At 40.6% G+C, this 24155-nt stretch overlaps 1 protein-coding gene across 1 annotated transcript in view; it reads left to right on the top strand.

Annotated features, from left to right (window-relative positions):
* Positions 1-24155, top strand: part of trappc9 (trafficking protein particle complex subunit 9) — a 117826-nt gene that overhangs the window by 852 nt on the left and 92819 nt on the right. The window contains 11 exon segments of the mRNA XM_061664150.1: positions 845-1022; positions 1024-1478; positions 3064-3209; positions 4027-4152; positions 6029-6055; positions 7592-7713; positions 10304-10429; positions 11229-11445; positions 15512-15655; positions 21610-21736; positions 23108-23253. Of these exon segments, the coding sequence (XP_061520134.1) occupies positions 894-1022; positions 1024-1478; positions 3064-3209; positions 4027-4152; positions 6029-6055; positions 7592-7713; positions 10304-10429; positions 11229-11445; positions 15512-15655; positions 21610-21736; positions 23108-23253 (1765 nt within the window). The 5' untranslated portion in view covers positions 845-893.

Raw genomic sequence — 24155 nt, 5'->3', positions numbered from 1 at the left:
ATTTTCTGAGCCGCTTCTCCTCACTTGGGTCGCGGGCGTGCTGGAGCCTATCCCAGCTGTCATCGGGCAGGAGGCGGGGTACACCCTGAACTGGTTGCCAGCCAATCGCAGGGCACATAGAAACAAACAACCATTCGCACTCACAGTCATGCCTACGGGCAATTTAGAGTCTCCAATTAATGCATGTTTTTGGGATGTGGGAGGAAACCGGAGTGCCCGGAGAAAACCCATGCAGGCACGGGGAGAACATGCAAACTCCACACAGGCGAGGCCGGGGATTGAACCTGGGTCCTCAGAACTGTGAGGCTGACGCTCTAACCAGTCGTCCACTGTGCCGCCGTTTTCAAGATGAAAAGTCGTAATATGTGAAAGAATTCTCATTTTCCAAATATTTGTTTGAGAAAAACTTTAAATATAAAGTATAACTTTTGAGGGGAAAAAATTTTACTTTTTCAAGATTGGTGTACATTTTTGAGAACATTTAAATTTTTCTGAGGATATTTTTCATCTTTTTTTTATTAATAAAAGAACAGGTTATATATTTCCGAAATAAAAACTCGTAATATGACAAAGTGGCATTTTTGTATTTTGTAATTTTTTTGGGATAAAAAGTCATAATTTAGTCAAAAACAGTGGTATATTTTGGAGATTTTTTTTTATTTTAAAGTACTAATCTTACAATAATCATAATAATGAATAATAATAACTTGAAATTATATAACATCAAGGAACCTAAAATTGTATTTTCAAGATGTACATTTTTGACATTAGTTCGGTATGAAAAAAAAAAAAAGTATTTTTAAGAAAAAAACTCAAATTTTCAGTATATTTTTTTTCTTTTCAGTACGGCCCTAATACTCTTGTAATTCTGCCCCGGGGAACCATAGGGGAAAATGAGTGTCCCCGACTACATGCAATGTGCTGAAGACCATCAATCAGTGCTGGTGGTGGTCCAGCCGGTCGGCAACGTGCCCGAGGACCAGTTCTTCAAGATCTACAAGCGCATCGCCAGCGTGAGCCACTGTGAGCATCCGGGACTCCCAGCGACTTCTCTACATCCGCTACCGCCATCACTACTTGCCCGATAACAATGAGTGGGGCGACTTCCAGACGCACCGCAAGGTAGTCGGCCTGGTGGCCGTCACCACTTGCGGCTCCCCCAAGGACTGGCCTCTGACGGCCGAGCACTTCCACGGCCAGAAGGAAGTGTACAGCTCCACGCTGTACGACTCCAGGTTGCTGGTGTTCGGGCTCCAAGGGGAGATAGCCGAGCAGCAGAGGACGGACGTGGCCTTCTACCCCAGCTTTGAAGACTCCTCCGACGTGGAGAAGAGGGTGGAGGACTTCGTGGAGTCCATATTTATCGTCCTGGAGTCCAAACGGCTGGACCGTGCCATCGACAAGTCGGGCGACAAGATCCCTCTGCTCTGTGTGCCCTTTGAGAAAAAGGACTTTGTGGGTTTGGACACTGACAGCAGGTGAGTACAATTTTGTAGGGGCGTCCAAACTAAGGTCTGAGGGCTTTTTGCTCACCATTTTCTAGCAGCCCACGGCATATACTGAAGTTAACAATTGCCATGAGCTGTAATGTTTGCCTGCATGCTGGAGAATGGGGATCAAACACTGCCGCGAATGGGGAAAATCTGAGATTAACTGACACCACCCTAAAAGTGGTTTGTAATGACTTCTAGATGCCACAGGATGGCATTACCTTTAAGTGCTCATTTAAAACGGAGAGGATCGTAACGCATCGAACATAATCAAGAGCCCATGATACATCCAAGACTGTATTCCATACAAACAAACCACCTTCACATGAGGGCTATTAGTAGCTGCATCATGAGAGTGTGTTAAATAGATTAAAGGTGAAGAATGTCCAAGTGGCCCTTGCATTCCTTAATTTTATTTTATTTTTTTTGTCTGCGGCCCCTGGAAGAAAGTTTGGACACCCCTCTTACGAATGTTCAAAGTTGATTTTATGTGTTCTCCATCTTCATTTTTGTTTGTTCACCTTGCTTTATTTTGTTCTGCCTTCTTTTCTTTCATACTGTCCTGTGAGTTTATTTTCGGGTGCAAAAAGGTGAGACATTAGACTTCCTCTGTGTTGCCCGTGTCAATCCCAAACGAACCTCATGATTCCAAACCGTTTCCTCCCCTAGTATTGAATACAACAGACAGATATGTATAGACTTGATGGAGTGTGGAAAATGGCTAGATATCAGCTCTTAAATCAAACTCTTTTGAGCTATTTTTGTTGCGATCATTATATTTGTACAAACAAATGTACAGTAATTGATGCTTATATATGCCACAAAATGGTTAATCTGTCAAATCTACACTCTAATGTGGATTTATACAGACTACATGTTCATATACTATTTCATATCTTTTAAGCAACATTGTCACCTTGACCAAAATGTTATTAAGCGTCTGCATTGAATGTTTTCGGTCCATTAAATGGCCATAATCGATATTTTTGTGGAAGTATGGTCCTCCATTTTGACTCATTAGGTAGTTTTACTGGTTGGTTAACTTTCATTTGATTGCCTTATTTTGATGTTTGTCCACCTGAAGTGCTCTTTAAAATCAACAATCGCAGTGCATGATACACAGGCCGAAAAGTACAATTTTCTGGAAAATATAGTGGCAGTGTAGTGGAAACCACGCATTATCTGCATGACACCATAGCTCAGCGGGCAGCGAAAGGAACAATTTTCCATTTTTTTGTGTTTGTTTATGTAGGAAAGAACAAATTAATTCACGTGGCATTATTTCTTTCACATTTTGAATTGAAAACAACTCTGAGGTCAACCAGCGTGACTCTTTTTGTGTTCGACTTTGTCCCTTTCACTGTATTTACTGGAGTGATTGAATTTGTGTCACAGCGGTCCTTGTTTCAGTGCTCTCCTTTGCCTGTGCTAACCCCCTCAGTATATTTCTCCTCTCCGATTCCCAGCTGAAATCCAACTCGGCAGTAGCAAAATGCTTTTGTTGTATAGTTTAGGCTGTCTCTGTGATACCTGTCGGAAAAACTGTCACCATTTCCCCTCCTTTGCTCTTCAGGCATTATAAAAAGCGCTGCCAGGGACGCATGAGGAAGCACGTCGGCGACTTGTGTCTCCAGGCGGGCATGCTGCAGGACGCCCTGGTTCACTACCACATGGCCGTGGAGCTGCTCAGGGGTGTTAATGACTTCCTGTGGTTGGGGGGTAAGGGTGTGACACAGCACGGCTCCTGGGAGTGGGACGAGGTGTTGTGTTTGGGACCTCAGTTCACACCTTCAAACTGCCCGTTGTATTTCCTTTGTTCTCTTGACTGCTGGTTCTCAAATTGGCGATGGGGTCTGAAAAAAAACAATCCAAAAAACTCGTCAATAAATCGTCATATAATTAAAAAAAAAAAAAAAGCTCATAACTTCATATGGGGACACAGGTGTATTAAAAAAAACAACTGTTACTTCTCCCTGCTTTAAAAGCACTGCTATAATGGTGATAGAAATAAAGGCATCTTTTCCATAATAAAAGGCATAATATTATGAAAGCAGTTGTATTTTCTAAATTCCACTTGTTAAAATGACCCCCCCCCCCCCCCCCCATTAAACTTTAGCTTTTAAAAATACAACTTTATTGTCATTAGATTATTACTGTTTATCCCGACAAAATGCATTTGTTCTTCTCATAACTTTACGGTATGGCTTTTTTTTCCTCAAATATGAATTTGTATCATTACGACTTTTCACAAATGGACAACCTTTTAATTCCTATGGCATTTAGGGGTACACATGGCAGTTTTGTTTAAATGAGACTCTAAAAGGATTATGAAAGGATGTTTGGAAAATAATTGTCCCCTGTAAGCGATCCCTAGGCCCAAAAAGTTGATGAACCCTACCAATGTTTCACAACCTTTATTGATTCAGACACCTATTTAAAATTGAAGAATCTCACAGCACTTATTTGTAAACAAGAAATTAAAAATCAAATTTTCCATAATTTCTCCCTTTTTATTGTTTTTATTGTTGTTTTCCAGCTGCGTTGGAAGGTCTTTGTTCGGCATCTGTCATAATCCACTATCCCGGAGGCACGGCGGGGAGGACGCTCATGCACAAGGCAAATATCTCTCAGCCAGCTGATGCAGGGAAACGCCACAGACCAGGTGAGATAGTAAGATGCTGTCTGATTTGGACAGGATTAAATAAAAGTAGACTTCATACAGAGGGTTTTTGTTGAATTTACTTTTGGTTTTAACGGCTTTGAGTATTGCATTTCTTGTCCTTCTTGTTTACTTTGTATGACATCAAATTATGTACAATTACTGGAATCCATTTTTGTGAGCAGATCCAATTGATATTACAGTGGCATCTCGACTTACGAGCTGTCACTCGGATGATTTTGACTTGTGAGTATAATTACGTTATGAGTGAGCTTCAGGCTCTCCGCAAATGCAGCGATGTGAGAAAAGATGGAGCAATTAAGGACGGTGGAACTTTTATGGCTCCCAAGAATGTAAGAAACGTGCAAGTGATTGTGCTATTTAGAATCCCTGAGCAGTGTATGTGTGTGTGAGATTTCGCTGTTTAGGTAAGCCCTCCTCAGTACCCGCTGCTGTAGCTTGTGCAGCGAGCGAGCTAGAGGAGAGCTACAAGGCATTCTCTAGGGAGGCCAGGCCATTTAAAGGCACAACACACTAATGTACGAAAGTGTGTGTGACATTTCGCTTAATAACACTTCATAAAACCAGTTAATTTCTTTCTCAAAACATGCTATTTCCTTAAATTGTGGCTTAATTCAACTGCAGAGTACCAGGAATTTATTAGGGGTTAAGGTGTTTATTAGAAAAGAGGTCACAAATTTGTACACAAGTTGGAACGCACCGTAACCGAAACTGAAGCAGTAGTAGTCAGTATTTCAATAAATATTTGTATGAAAAAAAACACTTCTATGCCATAAATATTCAAACACTGTATACACATGGTGTGACATTTTTGTTCGGTGGTGTGCAGTGAGATTTTTCTCGTGTCATATGTGCCAGTAAAGTTTGGGAAACACTCTATTAGTGCAGAAGCCACTTTTAGAGGAAATAATTATTCATGAATGTTTGGAACCAATTTTTTTTCAATGTGCTACACATCCACTGCTTCATTTGTTGCTTCCCGTTTATTAACACAGACTTAACATGGTGTTCCGTTCCAATTAACTTCAACCCTTTCTCACTTTGACGGTCGCCTTTGTGAAATCTATTTTTATCCCACATTCTCGAGTGAGCTCATCATAAAAGGCCGAGTGTTCCTTATTCACTTTTAATAATTAGGGCTGTCAGAGAGGTCTGCTTTAATCGACCCCAATCACAGCAGATCAGATATCTGGCAAGCGGCCTTTCTGGCACTACCAAGACGAGCTCTGCCAACATCACAATCACTTCAATCATCTTCCACCTCCCCCGACCTCCGTTGCCTCCTGTCTGATGCTTTTACATTGTTTATGCGTCACTGCATGCACTACCTGCCACATAATTGGCTGATTAGATACAGTATATACCTGAGTTCATGTCCATAGGATCCCGATCCCGAGTTCTGGCTTTTGCGTTTGAAGCATGTCCATCGCCTAATTAATAAGGAGACAAATAAAGGGTTTCGTTTTAGTTCTACGAAGATGGTCCGTTTTTCATAGTCTTCGTTTTAGTTCTACGAAGATGGTCCGTTTTTCATAGACTTATTCAAAGGGACAAAATTCAACCAACTATTTTGTGTTGAAGGGAATTTAAAAAAAAATATTTTTAAATTCACCCCCCCCCCCCCCCACAAGCTGCTGCACGTCTTCTGCCTCATGCTTTGAAAACCACTTGTTCATACTTTAGTACCTTCCAGAGTATGTACAATTTTGTATATGTAAATAACCACAGGTTTAATATGTTGGAAAACTTTAAAAACTGAGTTTATAAGCGCAGTAGAAACCTATTGAGTGGAGCGTGGGGACTAACACTGCTAACATTGCCCTTTGTGTCAACCTTCATTCTCTCTCTCTCTCTGTAGGGGCTCAGGAGGTTCTCATTGACCCAGGTATGACTTTTAACCAAGCGTAGCCTCTTCTAGTCGCACCTCCTCTGCCTGGTTGCATGTGTTTCAAACGTCATCCCAAATCATAGGCACCCTAATTCCTGGAAAGAATTTTATTAGTTTGATTATTGCCATTGCTGTCCCACATTTGTTCAACATATTTTAATTCATTTTGTATTTTGTATTTTTCATGTTTCAAAATATTCCTTATTCTTGGGAATTAAAACTACTTGCCATTATTAGACTTAAAGACAAGCTAGTTAAAGGAGACATTATGTATTTTTCTTCTCAGTTTAAAGCAGTTCTATGGTGTCTTAACAATATGTCTGTGACAAGCTTGGGTCAAAATATCCCGAGGATCACCAATTATAGAACACTTCAACGTTTTTCGACCCACATTGAAATTAGCCTGTTTTGAGGGGGCGGCATAGTTCAATTGGCAGACTTTTTCACTTAAAGCAAGACATTTTGTCCCTACAACAAGTAAAACAAATCTGCCAATGGAACTAGTATGAATTGAGTTGATAAGCTTCCTAAAATAAGATCTTGTATCTTCCTCCCAGCTGCACGTTCACCCCTGCAAACACAATTTACCGTAGAGCTGGCGAATTCCCCTTGTGATTTTCACTTGTGGAGGCAGGGCTTCATCATCGAGCCGCCAAACTACATTTGTCAATTTAGTGTAGCGGATCTGTGCATGTGGCGCATGCAACGAACACGGCGGCAAGCGCAACTATAAGATCCCATGTCGGCAAAAACTATGTGCTGCTTATCTGTGCATCCACCTGTGCAGCTGTACTTGGCTTTTGGCTTTGTTGTCTATCTGTTGCTTGAAAGAATCGGATCGTCACCTAGTCTAGCTGCCAAGTCATTGGCGGATAAACTGTAGGGCCGATATTATGCAAACTAGCTGCAGTTATATCAGAGTTACGTGTGGCTTTCTCACAGCCACACTTTTGGAAATAGGCAGCGCACAAAAGATTTACTTGCTTGTTTAATTGCACACTTGATTGGTGTGCAGTCACTCCAGAAACCCAAATATTTGCATATAAGCCATTAAAAAGTCAAGTTTCTATATGTTTTAGAAGCACCAGCAGGTGGCATTACCAATTCGGTGTATACAAAATCTCACTTATGGAAGGGTCACTTTTGTTGAAGCATGTTACTGAAACATTTTTTTTCTTGTTTTATTTAACACTTAGATAAAAACACAATTGAACCTTGAACTAGATCTTAATTATTTTCAATCTATCTGGTTGAAAGATTCACCTTTCCATTTTTCATCAAATCATAAAAAGTGCAAGGTTAGCCCACCTAGAGAAGTAAGCTCCTTGATCACGTATTAGATATGACACACACATTCTGCACAGCTGACCTGAGTGTTTTGTTTGCATTTCTGGATTATTCACGTGTTGAGCAGTGGAGTCAAGTCCCTTCTGTTGGCTTCCTTTTCCCATTTCGTCAGTCTGGCAGCAGACCGTGCTGTGCCGCCTCCCATCCCAAACTAATCTGCTCTTCGTCCCATTTTCCTGAGTGCAGGTGCCCTCACAGCCAACGGCATCAGCGCCGACACCAGCGCCGAGATCGGACGGGCGAAGAACTGCCTGAGCCCGGAGGATATTATTGAGAAGTACAAAGAGGCAATCTCCTACTATGGAAAGGTATTTCAAAAATGTTAAAAGCGGAATTTGTGGCATCGTGGTCATCCATGCCTGTCAGATTTGCAGTTTTAGAAAAATATATATATATTTTTGGTGCTATTAATAAAAAATGTTGTGCATATAAAAGCTAAGTCATAATTGCAAATAAATACAAAAAAACAGGTCTAAAAGATGAAATGCAAACATATTGAACTTAAAGTTAAATACATCTGAACTGTACTTGAGCAGTAATTCTTTCATTTGCATACTAGCGAGAGTCCTAGATATTTTGGGTAAAATATTTTTATTGGGATTTTTATTCACATATAAATAATAAATTTTGTATTCAAAAGGTCGTAGTAGAAAAAAACTTTTTTTTTTAAACTGCATTTGTAGAAAATGACAAGCATAAGCCCAAACAAATTATTTAGCGAAACATTTTTACCCATTTTCCGTTATCACCCATTATAAATGAGAAAAAAAACATACTATGAAATGAATAAATAAAAATATACATTATAAAACAAAAAAGGTCAAATAGAATAAACACGCACAAGTGTCTTATTTTTTTAAGATCTGTGGCAGTTTTCAAGCTTGTTTGGTATCAGTCAAAAGCAAAGCAAAACTATTTATGCGTTTTATAACCGACGGGGTGGGGAACAAAAAATATATGTATGGTCATTTTTGACCACTAAATTAAGAATTTATAGTAACAAGCCATAAGATAGTGTCAAATCTGTCTAGTTATAACCACCCAAAGCACGAGGGGGCAGTATTAGATTGATGGCACTGAGTTTGAGGGCAATATGTTGAGTTGTTGCTGCTGACAGCTGCTGTTTATTACTCACTTGGACGTGGGGGACATTGCAAACACACGCACACGAGCAGGTTTACGCCCTGGGAATCAAACTTTATGAGTCAGCGGTTGTACTTCCAAGATGTATTGAAACAAAAAATACAAAAGAACAGGCCTGCCCTCCAAAGGTATTGGAACGGCAAGGTCAATAACTGTGTTTTTGTTGTATACTAACGACATATGGGTTTCAGATCAAAAGATGAAGATGAGACAAAGGTGCATAATTCCACTTTCTTGTGTTGGCAGTGTGTTTAAGGTCATTGTCTTGTTGCTTGATGAAGCTTCTCCTGATTAGTTTGGATACATTGTTCTGTAAATTGCCATACAAAATGTTTTTGTAGACTTCTGAATTCATTCTGCTGCTACCATCATGAGTTAAATCATCCATAAAGATGAGTGAGCCCGTTTCAGAAGCCATGCAAGTCCAAGCCATGACCTTACCTCCAGTAAGCTTCACAGATGAGCTTGTGTGTTTTGGAACATAAGCAGATCCTTTCTTTCTCCATACTTTGGCCTTTCCATCACTTTGGTAGAGGTTAATCATGGTCGCATCGGTCATAAAACTTTTTTCCAAATTTTTTGTGGTTTACCTCGGTTCTTCTTTGCAAAATCCAATCTGGCCTTCAGATTTTTTTATTTTTTTTTGCTGATGAGTGGTTTGCATCTTGTCGTATGGCCTGTGTATTTATTCTCTCGAAGTCTTCTTCCAACAGTGGATTGTGATAAATTCACCCCTGCCTTGTGGAGGTTGGCAGTGATGTCACTGACTGTTGTCTTTGGGTGTTTCTTCACAGCTCTCACAATGTTTCTGTCATCAACTGCTGTTGTTACGCTTGGCCGCCCTCTTCTTGTAGTTTCTTTGTTTTTCAGGACATTCCAAATTTTTTTATTGTCTCTGCCCAATGTTTGTGCAATAGCTCTGATCGATTTTTCCCTCTTCTCTCAGCTTCAAAATGGTTTACTTTTCTCCCATAGACAGCTCTCTGGTCTTCATGTTTGCTTAACAGTAAATGCAATTTTTACATGTGAAACCCAAAGCCAAAAACAAGCACTATCTAATGTTTAAGCAATCAATCTAAAAGGCAACACCTGAACAACTAGAAACACCCATCAGTCAGATGTTCCAATACTTATGCTCTCTTGAGAAGTGGGTGGCTTCAAACAAAAGGTGGTTTGTCCTGAGTTGTTCAACACATCTAGATGTAAATACCATGAAATAAATCTGGAATTCTGAACCTTTGTCGCCTATTCGTCTTTTGATCTGAAACCCAAATGTCTTCAGTATACAAAAAAAAAAAAGGAATTGACCTTGCCGTTCCAATACTTTTGGAGGGGACTGTATATCCCTCAGAGCTTACGGAGCGCTGAAAATGCTCATTACCTGTTGAGGACCCAGAGCTTTATCTTCATTATTATAATTGTCTTTTTTTTTTTGCATGCCCCCTACCTGTAGCAAGTTCTTTCACAATGAAATTAAACAGCTGTTCAGTTATTAATTGAATTTTAATGAGCAGAAAATGAGTGTGGAAGTGGAAGGAAATTAATGGATGGCAAGATAAATCAAGTTTTTTGTCTCAGTGGAAACAGGACCACACGGAAACTAAAATAATAATTTTAAAAAAGACAAAAAAGTGAAATGTTTTTCCTTTCATCAGCACAGAGCTCAGAGAAGGGAGTGCTTATGTTATTGCCACGTGGGAACAGATGTCAAAATTAACTTTGCAGAAACCTCTTCTTTCTTATCTGCCTCCACAGTATAAGAATGCGGGCGTGATCGAACTGGAGGCCTGCGTGAAGGCAGTGCGGGTGCTGGCCATTCAGAAGAGGGCTAGAGAGGCTTCGGAGTTCCTGCAGAATGCCGTTTACATCAACCTGGGACAGGTACGCCATCTTGGTGGGACCAACAACTTTTTCTGTTTGACTTGAATCATGAGTATACTTGGAATAAGGTAAAGAGTGGACACCTGCCCACTATTTTCGAGGGATAGGGACCTGGCCTAACTGTGAATAGCGAAATCTGCAAATACTTTTTACCCGTTATAATTGACGTGAAAAAAAAAAAAAAATGCGAGTAAATTGTTTTTGTGAAAAATGTGTGTAAGTCCCACCCAAAATGTGTGTGTAAATATATAAAATACAGTCTGCGAATAGGTGAATCTACGGGTGCTGTGGGGGCCACCGTTTTGTCTTCTTCTACATTGCAGTAAAAAGCTTACAGCTAAGCACGCATATACATACGGTACACAACATACAATACCTGTAGATGCATGTCATCAATTCTGATAATGGTAATAAAGGATTATGTAGCGCTTCGGTCTAGTGTAAAACAATGAATATTTGACAGGACTGTGCAGGAGTTATATCCGTGTTGCCAATGCTCCAGGGGAGGCACAAGAACCTAGAATTCAGCAAATAGCGAGGGACCGGTTCCACAGAAAAAAACATTTGCGGAGGATTACCCTGCCCAAAGTCAGCTAGGATAGGCTCCAGCTCACACGGTGACCCTAGTAAGGATAAGCACTATAGGAGATGTATGGCCTTGGTGGACGTGCTTGCTCTCAAGTTGATCATATTCCTCAGACTTCTTGTCATCATGTGATCTACACCATAAGAGTGGTTTCCAACATAATTTAAGGACATTGATTTTTCTTTTTTCTTTTTTTGTGGCTTCCGCTCGCAGCTCTCTGAGGAGGAGAAGATCCAGCGCTACAGCATCCTGTCCGAGCTGTACGAACTGATCGGCTTTCGCCGCAAGTCGGCGTTTTTCAAGCGTGTCGCCGCCATGCAGTGCGTGGCCCCCACCATCCCGGAGCCCGGCTGGAGGGCCTGCTACAAGCTGCTGCTGGAGACGCTGCCCGGATACAGCCTTTCCCTCGACCCCAAAGACTTCAGTAAAGGTAGTGATGGAAATTGAAAATAAGAATCACAATCATCTTTATTTTGACAAGTTTGTCCAAAAAAACACACAAGGAGTTTGTCTACAGTAGATGGAGCTGCTCTAGTACGACAACAGACAGTCAATTGATAGAGAATACTTTTGAGACATAAAGACATTGAGAAAAACAGTCGCTGAGCAATAAAAGGTAGCTAGTAGTCAGATAACCGTGTAGATTGAGATCATAACATCAAAGAATTGTCTTGAGATTGTGCTTTTTCTTTGCCATAAGTACACTACAAAACCTAAAGAAAAGGATGAGTTGTTTTTTTTGTATCCTCTTATTTATTTTGTCCTAGAAGTTGAACAATGCTGGGAGTTTTGTTTATACCCTATGTAAAGTCAAACAAGACAGGCATGGGGAGTCATTCATCCATTTTCAACACCGCTTATCCTGGTTAGGGTCACGGGGCGCTGGAGCCTATCCCAGCTAACTTCGGGCGAAAGGCGGACTACACCCTGAACTGGTCGCCAGTCAGTCGCAGGGCACATATAGACGTGGACAACCATTCGCACCCACATTCACACCGTCACTGAGTCGGAACCGAACCCACGCTGCCTGCACCAAGGTTAGGCGAGTGTACCACTACACTATCAGTGCCATGTGGAGTCATCGTGTGGTTAAAAACAAGCTGAGGGACTAAAGATATGTGTTTATTTATTTATTTTTTTACAATTTAAAATGGATAAAAGCAAAGTAAAAGCTGATGTTTTATTTTGATTCAACACAAAGATTATCAGTCTGCTTTCATGGAGGACTACAGAAAACAGAGAATGTTTCCTGTTGAGTGGCTGAAATTCCAAGGATTTGGACAATTTTAAGTTAAACAAGGTTTCGAAATGATTAATCAATTGTCAAAATCGTTGTTGATTCATTCTTGCACCTCTAGTTTAAGCCTTGAGATACCCCTCCCATGTGCTTTAAACACATTAAAATGTATTCAACACACACTTTTTAAACACGTTGTTAGCATATTTGAGCACTATTTATTTTGCAGATGTAAATTGTGTCGAACATATGTAATAGAATAAAAATAAAAACATTTATTTTATACTTTAAGCCTGAAAGTTCCACTCCTCGAGCTAAGATTAGCGGGGTCCTGTCTAATGAAAATGACTCCTTGGACACCTTGTCCCACACTACTACGGGGCAAATGCCGAGAAAACTAGAGACAGACTTAGGGAGTGGGTACTTGAGAAAAAAATTGTGCAACACGCACACGAGCCTCCATAAAACAGCATCAATTGTATTTTCACTCTTGGAGGCAGCACTTCATTACGCTTGTGCCTTCTGTTGTTGACAATTTGCGAAACATTTGACTGTGTGTTGCTTACCGGAAGGTCAATCTCTCAATCAATCAAAACTCAATGCAGCTCAGCTTACCTTTTGCTTGGAAATGGCTGATCTTCACTCAGCGTATCCGTCAAGTAATTGGCAGAGAAACTCCATGTTGGGGCGATTATTCTGTACTAAATTAAGACCATTGTTTCATTCCAATTCCGTGAGATACATTTCCGGAAATAGGCACCTCACAAAAGACTTACTTGTTTATTTAATGAAAGATTTGATTGGAGGGCAGGCATACCTGAGACCACACTGTTTATATACAAGCATTTCCAAAGTACCCCATTCAAGTTTGATCATTTAGCTATGTAATACAGACAGATTTAGAAAGCACAACTGGTAGAGCATGGTGGTAGTAGTACAGCTTTACCAGACAAAGAGCATCCTGCATCACATACTCAGGTTTCGCCGTCTTTCCAGGAGTGCCTCTTCAGGCTTTTCTGCATTCAAGCAAACAGCGCACAAAAGAGAGACCGGGCGCTTTTGTCGGGCCTCCGTGACAGGCCTCTCGGATCGGCAGACTCTCAACCCCTTGGCTCTTTGCAGCTACTCCACAGCCTTTTGAGCGCACGCAACATAAAAGATCGAACACAAGGGCTCAGGGACATCTGTGTTATCTCCCATGATCGCTATTTAAGAGACACGGAGAGAGGATTTGTCTCGTACAATGGCTCGCTTCGTTTGACCTTTTTATGCGGTGAATAGCAACAAGCTGCAGGCTGAATGAGTCAGTTAATGTGGCCATCCAGGTTTTACTGTTACTGTGCTATCAAAATCACACAAATAAGCAGTATGGATATATTACCTGTATACTTTCCTTATATAAATACAATGAAACATCCGAAGTAGAGCGCTTTCCGTTTTTTACTTCTGGTTGATATATATATATATATATATATATATATATATATATATATATATATATATAAATTAGACAAATGTTGTACTAAGTGTACTGTTACTTTATCATAATATAACTCAAGTAGTGGTTCGGAGGTCCCACTGTGTCCCTGCTTCTGAGGTTTTGCTGAATTCCATCAGAATAAAGAGGCCCTCAGTGTTAGCTCAGTAAACAATGCAGTCATCTTAGCAATATTATACAGACAAATGGGTATCTGTTGTATGGTGTGGTACAGGTCCAAATTTGGATTGTTCCTCATGCCGCGCCAAGGGTGACCGTGCACTTGGCGGGAAGCAGTGTTGTTTGCCTTTAGGCGGCCGAGATGAGATGTAAGTTTGTCAAGCAGTACGCTTGGTGATGCATTCTAATGAGGCGGATGCGCTTGATGGCGATGTGGCACTAATGTCTTTTTAAGTAGCTCAAGACCGTGCTAAAATCCCAAGTGAGCTCACCCTTCTCTGTACACATTTCCCTGCAGTTTCACAAGACAAATCCTGAACCCCCCCCCCCCAAGTGCACTTAATAGATACTCACCCATTTTGAAAGCACCACTTATAGCAATTTTTTTTCGGGTGTTTGGCCGAAAGTTAGCTAATTTATTTTTTTAACGCTTTGTGTTTGCAGATTCACAACGGATAACATTGCTCGTGAAAGAATCGCATTTAGCACTTGTTCGGAAGGCAGCAGCAGCCAGAAGGAATAAACTTCACGGAAAAAACGCTGACAACTAAAAAGCATCTCGAATGTGATTCGACATTATTGCAAGTCGTGTTTCTGCGAGATTGTTTTTGTAAATATCCGACCGCCTCTCCTCTGCGGTCCCTGTCAGCCTTCCCTCCCTCCACTTCCTTTTCCTCTGGCTTCTCTCTCTTTTTCCCACTCGGTGAGTCAACAGCGGACAGCTGGGAGTGAAGCAGGCAATCTCGTAGGGGGTGCTGAGGGTTTTATGTAACGGTTGGTTTTAGGCTGGTATGCTTTTAGGGTGTCACTGGCTGTGGCGGTACCACTTTGAAGGAGCACTTTTGAGTCATGAGCTAGCTTGATAAATAACATTCTTCCACCTGGACGTCACAGAAGAAAATATTACATTTGAGAAGCCTTCCATTACGCTTACGTCTAAAGAAATTCTGTTTATTTCTTAACATTCTTTTATGTTTTTATACAGTACATTGCTATTTTTCCTCATTAAAACCAAAACTTTTAGTTTTGGCTTTTCTTCTTCTGTCTTTCTCTGGGTGACGTACCTGCACTCACAGTAAACAATGAGGCACTCTAAAGTGGCCAGACCAACTGCCTATCCAAGGGGAAGATGCCGTTTCGGGGTGTACACATGCCTACCTTGCTATTTGCATGTCACATATGCGCCGCATAACTCGTGATGCAAAAAAAGGTGTCAAAGATCTTTTTTCTGGTGGGGGAGGGGCGATGTTTTAGTCATGCCCCCAAAAACATCCAGAAAATTGAAATGTTGAAAGGTAGTTTAATGCTGTATCTCCACAAATAAGTATTACATACAGTAGTTCTCAGTCTTTGCAGATGTTTTCAGCAGTTATCTTCAAATGCTTAGTATATTTAGAAACAAATCACTGAATTCACTTTACACGGTTTTTGATATAAATGCTACTTAAATATGCTTTTTTGTTTGACCATATCCTGTTGTCCAGAAATTGTTTGTGCACATTTCCTGAAAATGATCAGCCTAAGTGATCGCACCTCAACATTAGATGTCACCAGCGAGCCTTGTCTGTGTGCTGACTTTTCTCCTTGTTATCTCTCACGCAGGCACCCACCGTGGCTGGGCCGCCGTTCAAATGCGTCTCCTGCACGAGCTGGTGTACGCCTCCCGCCGCATGGGTAACCCTGGCCTCTCTGTACGCCACCTGTCCTTCCTGCTGCAGACCATGCTGGACTTCCTGTCCGATCAAGGTCGGTGGACCACACACAGAGAGATAGAAAAGTTCGAAAGACGCTGGAGTACGCCTTGATTACATGTTCTGTTTAAACCCTTTGAGGCGCTTCTTTTTATACACAGGCTTAAAAAAACATTTAGAAACCGCCACCCTGGCCTTTTGTGATAGCAGCACTGTGCTCATTAGTGTGCGGTGCACAACAAAGCCGCCTCCTTCTTGGACAAAGTGCAACATTGTGCTCTGACCAGAAATCCTGGGCTGCCAGTTTGAGCTTTTACCGAAACAGCATGAGCTGGACAATCTTCTGGCCACACAATAGAGGCCACCGTAATCCTTGCTTGGCTTCGAAGCATATGAATGAAAACGGGGATACGGGAGGAGGAGTTGCGTTATGAACGAGATGAAACGAGCTTAGCGAACAGAACGTTACATTTGAGCACAAAGAGCTTTCGCAGCTTTCTTTATAGGCCGCTGCTAATTCAGGACAGAATAACTGCAGCAGCCACTGTACTGTATATCCATGATACAACCGAATGCCATAATTTCAACTCTCTCGCGTACTTGGTTATGAACTTACTGCATATTATTTTAACTGAAAATGTAGTGTTTGACTCTTTGTAGCCGCAGTGCCGTGCGCCTGTTGATTCACATCAATATTGGAAAACTATCTGACAGCTCTAAATAATTAATTTTGTTCACAATGCATCGTCTTTAATGACACCTGAATGCCTCCAGTCATGTTTTAGATCTTTATGATGAGAAACGGCAAGTTTAATGAGAGTTATCAGCAGGACTGGAGAAATTGAGAACGCTTGACTAAATTTCGAGTCTTGAAAGCACAGAGAAAAAATGGAACATCATAGAAAAACAGCCAGCGCCTCCATTATTCCCTCTTCCCAATATAAGTAGGAATAAAATAAGCAATGTAGGGGTCTTTGGGTTACGAGGGTCCTGATATAAATAGTTTAATTTTTACTGGGCTTTACACGATCAGGATTTTTGGGGCCGCTCAGCAAGTTTAAATAAAACGATAACCAATCGCCGATCCGATCACAAGATGGAACAGTTGTCTATTTACATGACTTCTTCATTTGTATATACTTGTGTACTGTAAAGTGTATTCATCCATTTTCTGTACAGCTTATCCTCACAAGGGTTGCGGGCGTGCTGGAGCCATCCCAGCTCAAATTATTCTATAGCATTTTAGACAAAAGTTAAAACACCAATGACCTGGAGGGGGCGTTCAAGGATTGGCCACTGACATAAGTTTAGGTCAAATCAACATTACAACTGACAGAAATAATGGGTGCTAACTTACTGTAATTAAATTACCTTATTGCAATTAAATTACTTTAATAAAATACTGTTAATGACATGCTTACTCTAACTTTCTCACTGTCCCGGCTGAATGGCTGGGTGTTATCCAGAGTTTTGAGTCCGTTTGACACTCCCGCCCCACACTGCGTTGCTTGAACGCGGCATGATCCTCGTGTACATTCTTCAGGTGCTCGATCAAATTTGTGTTGAAGCATTTAGATGACGCTCCCCACGACTTACTTCAGTTGTGCACAGACTGCAAATAACTTGCGTGTCGTTTGTCTGAGACACCACAAAATAGTCCCTCACCGACAACGTGTTTTTTCACTGACAAGATTGAAAAAAAGTTTATTGGCCATCAGATAGTAACAGCACTGCACAACAAGACACGTGACAAGGCTAAAAATAAACTAGCTTTTGGATTCATACGCGACAAAGACACTGAGTTAAATGTCTTGTGCGGAGCCGATCGATGACGTCATTGATCGGATCGGCGACTTATGACATGAAAGCCGATCAGCATAAAATGCTAATTATCGGCCGACACCGATAACGCCGATCAGATTGGTGGAAAGTCAAATTTTTACGAATAGCCCACATTGAACTAGTTTGCACATTCATGTAGAAATATGTTGTCCCTTGGCACAAGAATGCATTTCAGTTACTGCCGTAGGTACTGTTTTTCATTTGTTTGATATATTTAAGGGTGAGAAATACTTGAATACAAATATTTACTGTAATTTTGTAAATAATAATAATATAGTAGAGAAGAATTATTATATTTATGGGTTGCGAATGCGACATACATGCCAGCGTTTACGCAGTTGATTTGTCAGCCATTTATTTTTAGGCTTAATGTAGGGTGAGTTAAATCATATTTATGTGTTTTGGGATCCTAGTTTAGGATATATTTACAGTTTAAGCAATTCTTCTAGGCAATTCTAAAACATTTTTGGGGTCTTTTTTTCATGGATTTCTGCCTATTCATCCCGTGTCCGAAACCCTGTACGTTGATGTGACCGTTATTGCTACGCTGTTGTGTTCGCTACAACACATTGTAGGAGGTAAAAATCTATCCATTTAGCTTTTTTATAGCTAACTTTAAAACATAAGAAGTCTTCATCCTCTTAAGGTGCTGAGTCGTGCCTCACACTTTGCTGTCAGTTTCAGACCATTTGTCATATTTTAAGCGGTCTATTCTAATACTAGATTTAAACAGTAGGTCCAAGTGCCCAATTCCAGTTTAATGCCTTCAACAATTGTCAATTTATGTACGTTTCAAGTGACACACATGCGATATGGTAAGGTTTACCGTGTACCATATTTACAAAGTTTTCATTGTAATTTGGATTTACAGCGGGCATTTTTTGTTTATTTGTGTTGTTTTCATGGTTTGGAATTTGCTGAATTTTTTGGGGGGAACCTATCCTTTGTTAGTCACTCAAAACTGACCTACTTGCTGTTTTTGTGCTTAGACCAAAACAGTATCTAAAATTATAATATTGCTTTGGTGTGACCTTGAGATTTATCCAATCTACGCCTTTACATATTGGATTTTTATCTACATTAAGAAGAGACCTCATTCCGATCTAAAAAATATCCAATTCCATGCCTTATTTTCCCTGATTCACGCTGCCATGACTCGTATCCGAATTGTGGCACTGAAGAGCAAAACTTCAGATTCACTTGAACCATGCGGTGTAAATCCAGCCAAACAGAGTGGGACCCATATTAATGCGCCCTGCCACATTTTTAAGCTCAGACAGGGGGGCTGCCGCTTTACTTCAGAGGCCAATTTAGAGTAAACAGCAGATCAGATTTGCATCGACTCACTTTCAGCTGCCAGAACATTTCCCGAGGATCAACTTCATTCGATTTACAATGAAGAGTCAACTTGTTGGCTGAGTTTCTCTTTCGTCTTTACTTTGTGCAACTTTGGACATCCTCCTCTTGATTACTGCTACATCTGTCTGCATTTTGTCTCATTGAAGATGTCAGGCAGCGCATTTTAGGTCGCTCGCGTAGCAGAGTAAATCCCGCCGATGAAATGTGCTGGAATTTCTATGTGTATAGAAAGCTTCGGAGGAAGAATGGCAGGTAATGATTTTTATGTCTATGCCACAAGCAATAACGCTTTCAGCTCCAAAGCGGGATTGTAGAAGTCTGTAAAAACCTCGAACTTAGTTTTAATGGGGAATGATTGTCGCAAAATATCCTAATATATATAAGGATTACAAGGGCTGCATATCTTTAAGAGGCCATCCAAAAGTTGTTTGTGCATTGTACTGAAAATGTTGAAGTGGTTCAAACAAAAACAATTTTCTTTTACAACTTGATGAAAAGTTTGCGCCACCTGCTGAGAATTGTAATTGCTTGCAATTAAAAAAAAAAGTGCAATCAATCCATTTATCACGTCGTAACAATTGAAGCACATTTCCACATGTATAACGGGAGTCTGTAAAAGAAAAAAAAAAGTGATATTAATGGAGGTTGGAAGAGTCATGTTTGTTTGTTGTGACAGTCGTGCAGCACAACAATGTTTCCGAAAAAGATTAATCATGATGGGCTGGGCAAAGATTTGTGAATGCAAATTGTTTATTTTTTCGTTTTGTTTTTGTAAACCCGCACCTAGTATTCAATGTTGGTGATTAATCTCTTTTGTGGGGCACGTGGAATGCAAAATAAGCACAATACACATTTAAAATAGATTTCTACTCAGGAAAGTACAAATTTCTTGCATCCCAATCGTTTTCCTATGCATCTAAATAATTGTTTGTTATAGAAGTAAATGATGAGGCTTCACTGGATAGAACCCATCTTTGTTGGTTGAAATCGCTCCTCGTGTTGCCATGTAATCCCTGCTAATGGGGGTGGGGGTGGGGATGGGGAATCAAGGGGACACTTATTTTGCATATAGAACGGAGGATTGAGATCCAGTCAGTAGTGGTCACTCCAGAAGCACTTGGAGGCGCATTCTAATTCCAGGTGTGAGCCGACGCACTTGTCCACTTTTGATAGAATCGCCTGCGATGCATTTTAATAGCCAGGCCGAACATGATTGGCCAGATACAAAGTATTCATACGCAGTTTTTAGAAAAAGCAGTGGCATGAATCAGACGAAATTAGCTTGATGTGGAAAGTTTAAGGAGACATTATGCATATTAATGTCATGCCATGCTTTTGTCACTATACCACTAGATTTTTTTTTCTTTTTTTCTTTTTTCAGCATGTTTTGAGGGGCTGATCCTGTCTCATGTTTATTGCTGGTCCAATGCCCAGTGTGTTTTTGTTTACCATGACAATATGGCCTTGCAACGAGCCCAACAGCTATAAGTGGTAGCTTAGAGTGGTAAGAAAAAAGGCAAACAATCAAAAATACACTAACAAGCACGAGTTGTATTTTCCTCGGTGGTGGCAGCACTTCATCGCCAAGCCGCTGATTTACACTCGTCAATTAAAGCTGCAAGCAGCGACGAACGGGCCCTCGCCCCTCTGCGCCCATTGTTGTTACTTGCGGCATGAAGCAATTTTGCATTTCTGCAAAAGACCAACTGGTATGAAACGGTCTTTTCTACGTTGAGCGCTCGAGCTGGAACTGCGACGTGTCACTTTGTACACAGAGAAATCTTTTATGTAGGTACACTCACTAAATGCAGTTGTGCTTGATTTCAGTGTTATTTATGTTGCTTTAAGGCAAATAATAACAAACATTCCCAGTCTGCTCAGCAACACTTGGCAAGTTCGGGTAACGTTGGCGTAACGCATTCTGTCAAAAGTCAGGCCTGTAAAATAAAAGCACACCAGTATAATAACAGTTTTACCTCACTTTCTTTGGCGCTATGGTGGTTGATTTAGCAGACGACGCAAACGATTTTGTGTTTGTTTCTTGAGTATGACTGCTAAATAAGCCACCACGTCGCCAAAATTTTTTTTTGTGAAACTGTGTTTTTATACTGCTTGCTTTTATTTTGAAAGTGTGACTTTTGACAGGCTGTGTTAGCCTGATGTTGCCGTAGGGGACGATTATTGCCTTGAGTTGTTAATATATAAGGTTGCAATGTGGAATACACCTTGCTGTCCCTTGAACCTTTTTCTACACAACTTACAATTTAGATGTACGCTAGATGAAGGATTCTGCGAAATGAAAAGCCGAGTTATGCAGTTTTTTTTCATTATTTTTATTTTTTTAACAAAAACTGAGTGGTTGTATGGAAACTGGGACAAATGTTGACGAAATAAATAAATATAAAAACAAATATCCAAACTGGGGCAAGATGTCGTTAGAGAAGTGTTTTGCTGTAATTTTTATAATCACAATGAGGTTTTCATCAGCTAATTTAAGCCACGCCACAGACTCTGTTTAAATTCTTCGCAAGCAAGTGTTCTTCTCTGCACGACGGCCGCTCCTGAGCCTTGCGGAGCCAAAGCAATTTTTATGGCCGGGTGAGCAGTAATGTTCCACTTTTTAAAGCTATTCATGGTACAATAAGGCTTAAAATTTTTATTTGAAGACTCTGCGCGGTATTGCTGAGGGAGACTCACCGCACAGGTCATTAATGTTTGACTTATTTATAGTGCACGGATATGAAACCTAGGTAGTAAAAAAAAACAAACAATCAAAAACACAGTGTATGATGTTTCTACATTTTATAGAGAAAAAAGAAGTGACCCAGAGCCTGGAAAATTACACCTCCAAGTGCCCGGGAGGAATGGAGGTCATCACCCTACCGGATGGCCTTAAACTCCCACCGGTGCCTTTTACAAAGCTCCCTATTGTCCGGTAAGTCAGCATTGTCAATGGATGACACCACTGAAATACACTCACTCGACATTTCATTAGAAACCACTACGCAATCTAATGAACTTTAAATACAGGAGCCGACTCATCTCTCAGTATAATCCAGCGAAGCGCCACTGCCACACAACCACAATAACATTAATTTAGGCATAAATTAAGATCTCTCACAGTAGTATTCAAAATTGGGCATTATTGTCTTTGTAAAGATAGAATATATACTACTGACACAAAGGAAGGGATATTGAGCCTTTGGCTGCATTTTGAGGATGTACCTAAAATTAATTTGACATTCTCTAAACTTTTGATCTGTTTAAAGTTATGTACAATTTCCTGTTCTCTAACAAGGAGCTAAATGTCAAAATTCACAACAGGTGTTTGATCCATGAACGGTTCCAAGGATATCCTGTCCACTTCCAGTCTCCCTGTATACAGTGAATATTTACACACCCCTGTTCAAATGCCAGGTTTTGTGATATAAAAAAATGAGACCAAGACAAATCATTTCAAAAGTTTTTCCCCCATTACATTCTCTGCCAGCCATTTTCAGAGCAAAGAACCACGTAATGGCAGCCGTTCTGGAGCATTTTCACTGATCTGTCAAGACCCCCAGAATATGATGTTCTGTGACTATGTAAACACTGAAAAAAGAAACAGTAGACTCTCTTATTTCACCCGATTCAAATTTGGCCATTCTTAAGTATTCAGCAGTAGAACATAGGCTGGTTTCACCAAAAACACCTGTTGTAATAAGTGGAGAAGAAAAGCTTTTTGTGAAAAGTAACGTCAAGCAGAACTTTCTGCTTTAGTGACACCTCAAACATCTGAGCGGAGGTCAAGTGGATCATAACAAAATCTCTCAAACACGTCGGAAAATGTGTGATGAAATGAAGGCTGAACCTTTTGGTCATAATTCCAAAAGATATGTTTGGTGCAAACTCAACACCCGCTCATCACTAAAAGAACACCGTACCTAGAGTGAAGCATGCTGGGGGCAGCCACATGCTTTGGGGCTCTTTTTCTTTCGCTGGACCTGGGGCCTCATGGAGGGAATTTCGAACAGTTCAAAATAGCAGTAAGTGTTTCCCACAAAACCTTCAGGCTTTTGCAAGAGAGCAAAGGAAAAAAAAACAGGAAAATCCTCCTTGGGGCTAATCAGAGGCGCTTTCAACGGTGGCAGGTATGCACTAACTCACATTTAACTTGAGTTCTAATGTGATTGGTTGATTCTATTAAAAAAAAAAAAAAAAAAAAAAGAGCCCCCTCATAGAAGCCTCAAACTAACTCAAGTTGAGTAAATAAATACTCCCTTGGAAGTTAGTATTTTAGTCCCCCTTTGTTTCTATTATTTCTCAGGTCGGTGAAGCTTCTTAACCTCCCAGTGAGTCTGCGTCCCCACAAGGTGAAAGGCCTGCTGGGTCCCAACGTGTCCACGGCCAGCCCCTTCATCTACTCGCCCATCGTCATGCACAACAGAGGAGAGGAGCGCTGCAAGAAGATCGGTAAAACCTCTTGACAGAATACACGGCGATTCATTCCAGGGCCAAACGGCGGCATCATCATATGCCCTTGAAATGATGAGAAGGCGGGTTGATCAGGCAAGGAGGTGCACTTAACTTGACTGCACAAAGCTTTACACGTCGGGCAACAAAGAGCCTCAGCTTCGAATTGATGAAATATTCCGGTTGTCGGCGTGACGATGGAACTCCGCTTCACTGGGCGCGCTCGCTCCACTTGAGGCTTATCTCGTACGGCCTTATCAAACAAGATGAGCATTTGGCGACTTTTCTAATCCCACCTTAATTATGCTTAGATGATATTAGCCGACGGCTGTTATCTCCCTCTGCAAATATATGGTACCTGCAGTCGCTGTGTCCTCTCCTCCTCTTCTGCTTGTGCATTATTTGTGCAGAGGAAATGCGCTTATGTTGACTTACTATGATTTATTTGCACAGAAATAACAATCATAACAAAATCAATTACATGCATCTTTAATTAAAATTGCCTGTGTCCCTGTAATGGGACACTTGTACTGTAAATGTGTAATGTTTTCTATCAAATTGGGCCTGACTATCATTAAAAGCTATTGCCTTGAATTTAATTATACATTTAGTTCTACAAAATGCAAATATGATGAGCTTTAAAGACTTCCGTTACAAAAATTGTATTTTTTTCTGAAATCTGAAACGTTTAATCCATATATCCTTCATGAATACAAATCTATTTCAAATTTCTTCAACAATGGAAATTTACCAAAACAGTCTGCTACAACAGTGATCATATAACAATAGACTTAGTGAAGCAGCATGTGGCCCACTACCCAATGTTGTTCCCGTACACTATGTTCAAAGTAACAGTCAGTAATTGTATGTCTGTGATCACGAGGCGGCTTGTTAAGTGTAAG

Source organism: Phycodurus eques, chromosome 20 (genome assembly GCF_024500275.1).
Source record: "Phycodurus eques isolate BA_2022a chromosome 20, UOR_Pequ_1.1, whole genome shotgun sequence".
Classification (NCBI taxonomy): Eukaryota; Metazoa; Chordata; class Actinopteri; order Syngnathiformes; family Syngnathidae; genus Phycodurus; species Phycodurus eques.
Note: the sequence above shows the minus strand (reverse complement) of the source record. Positions and strands in the feature narration are given on the sequence as shown.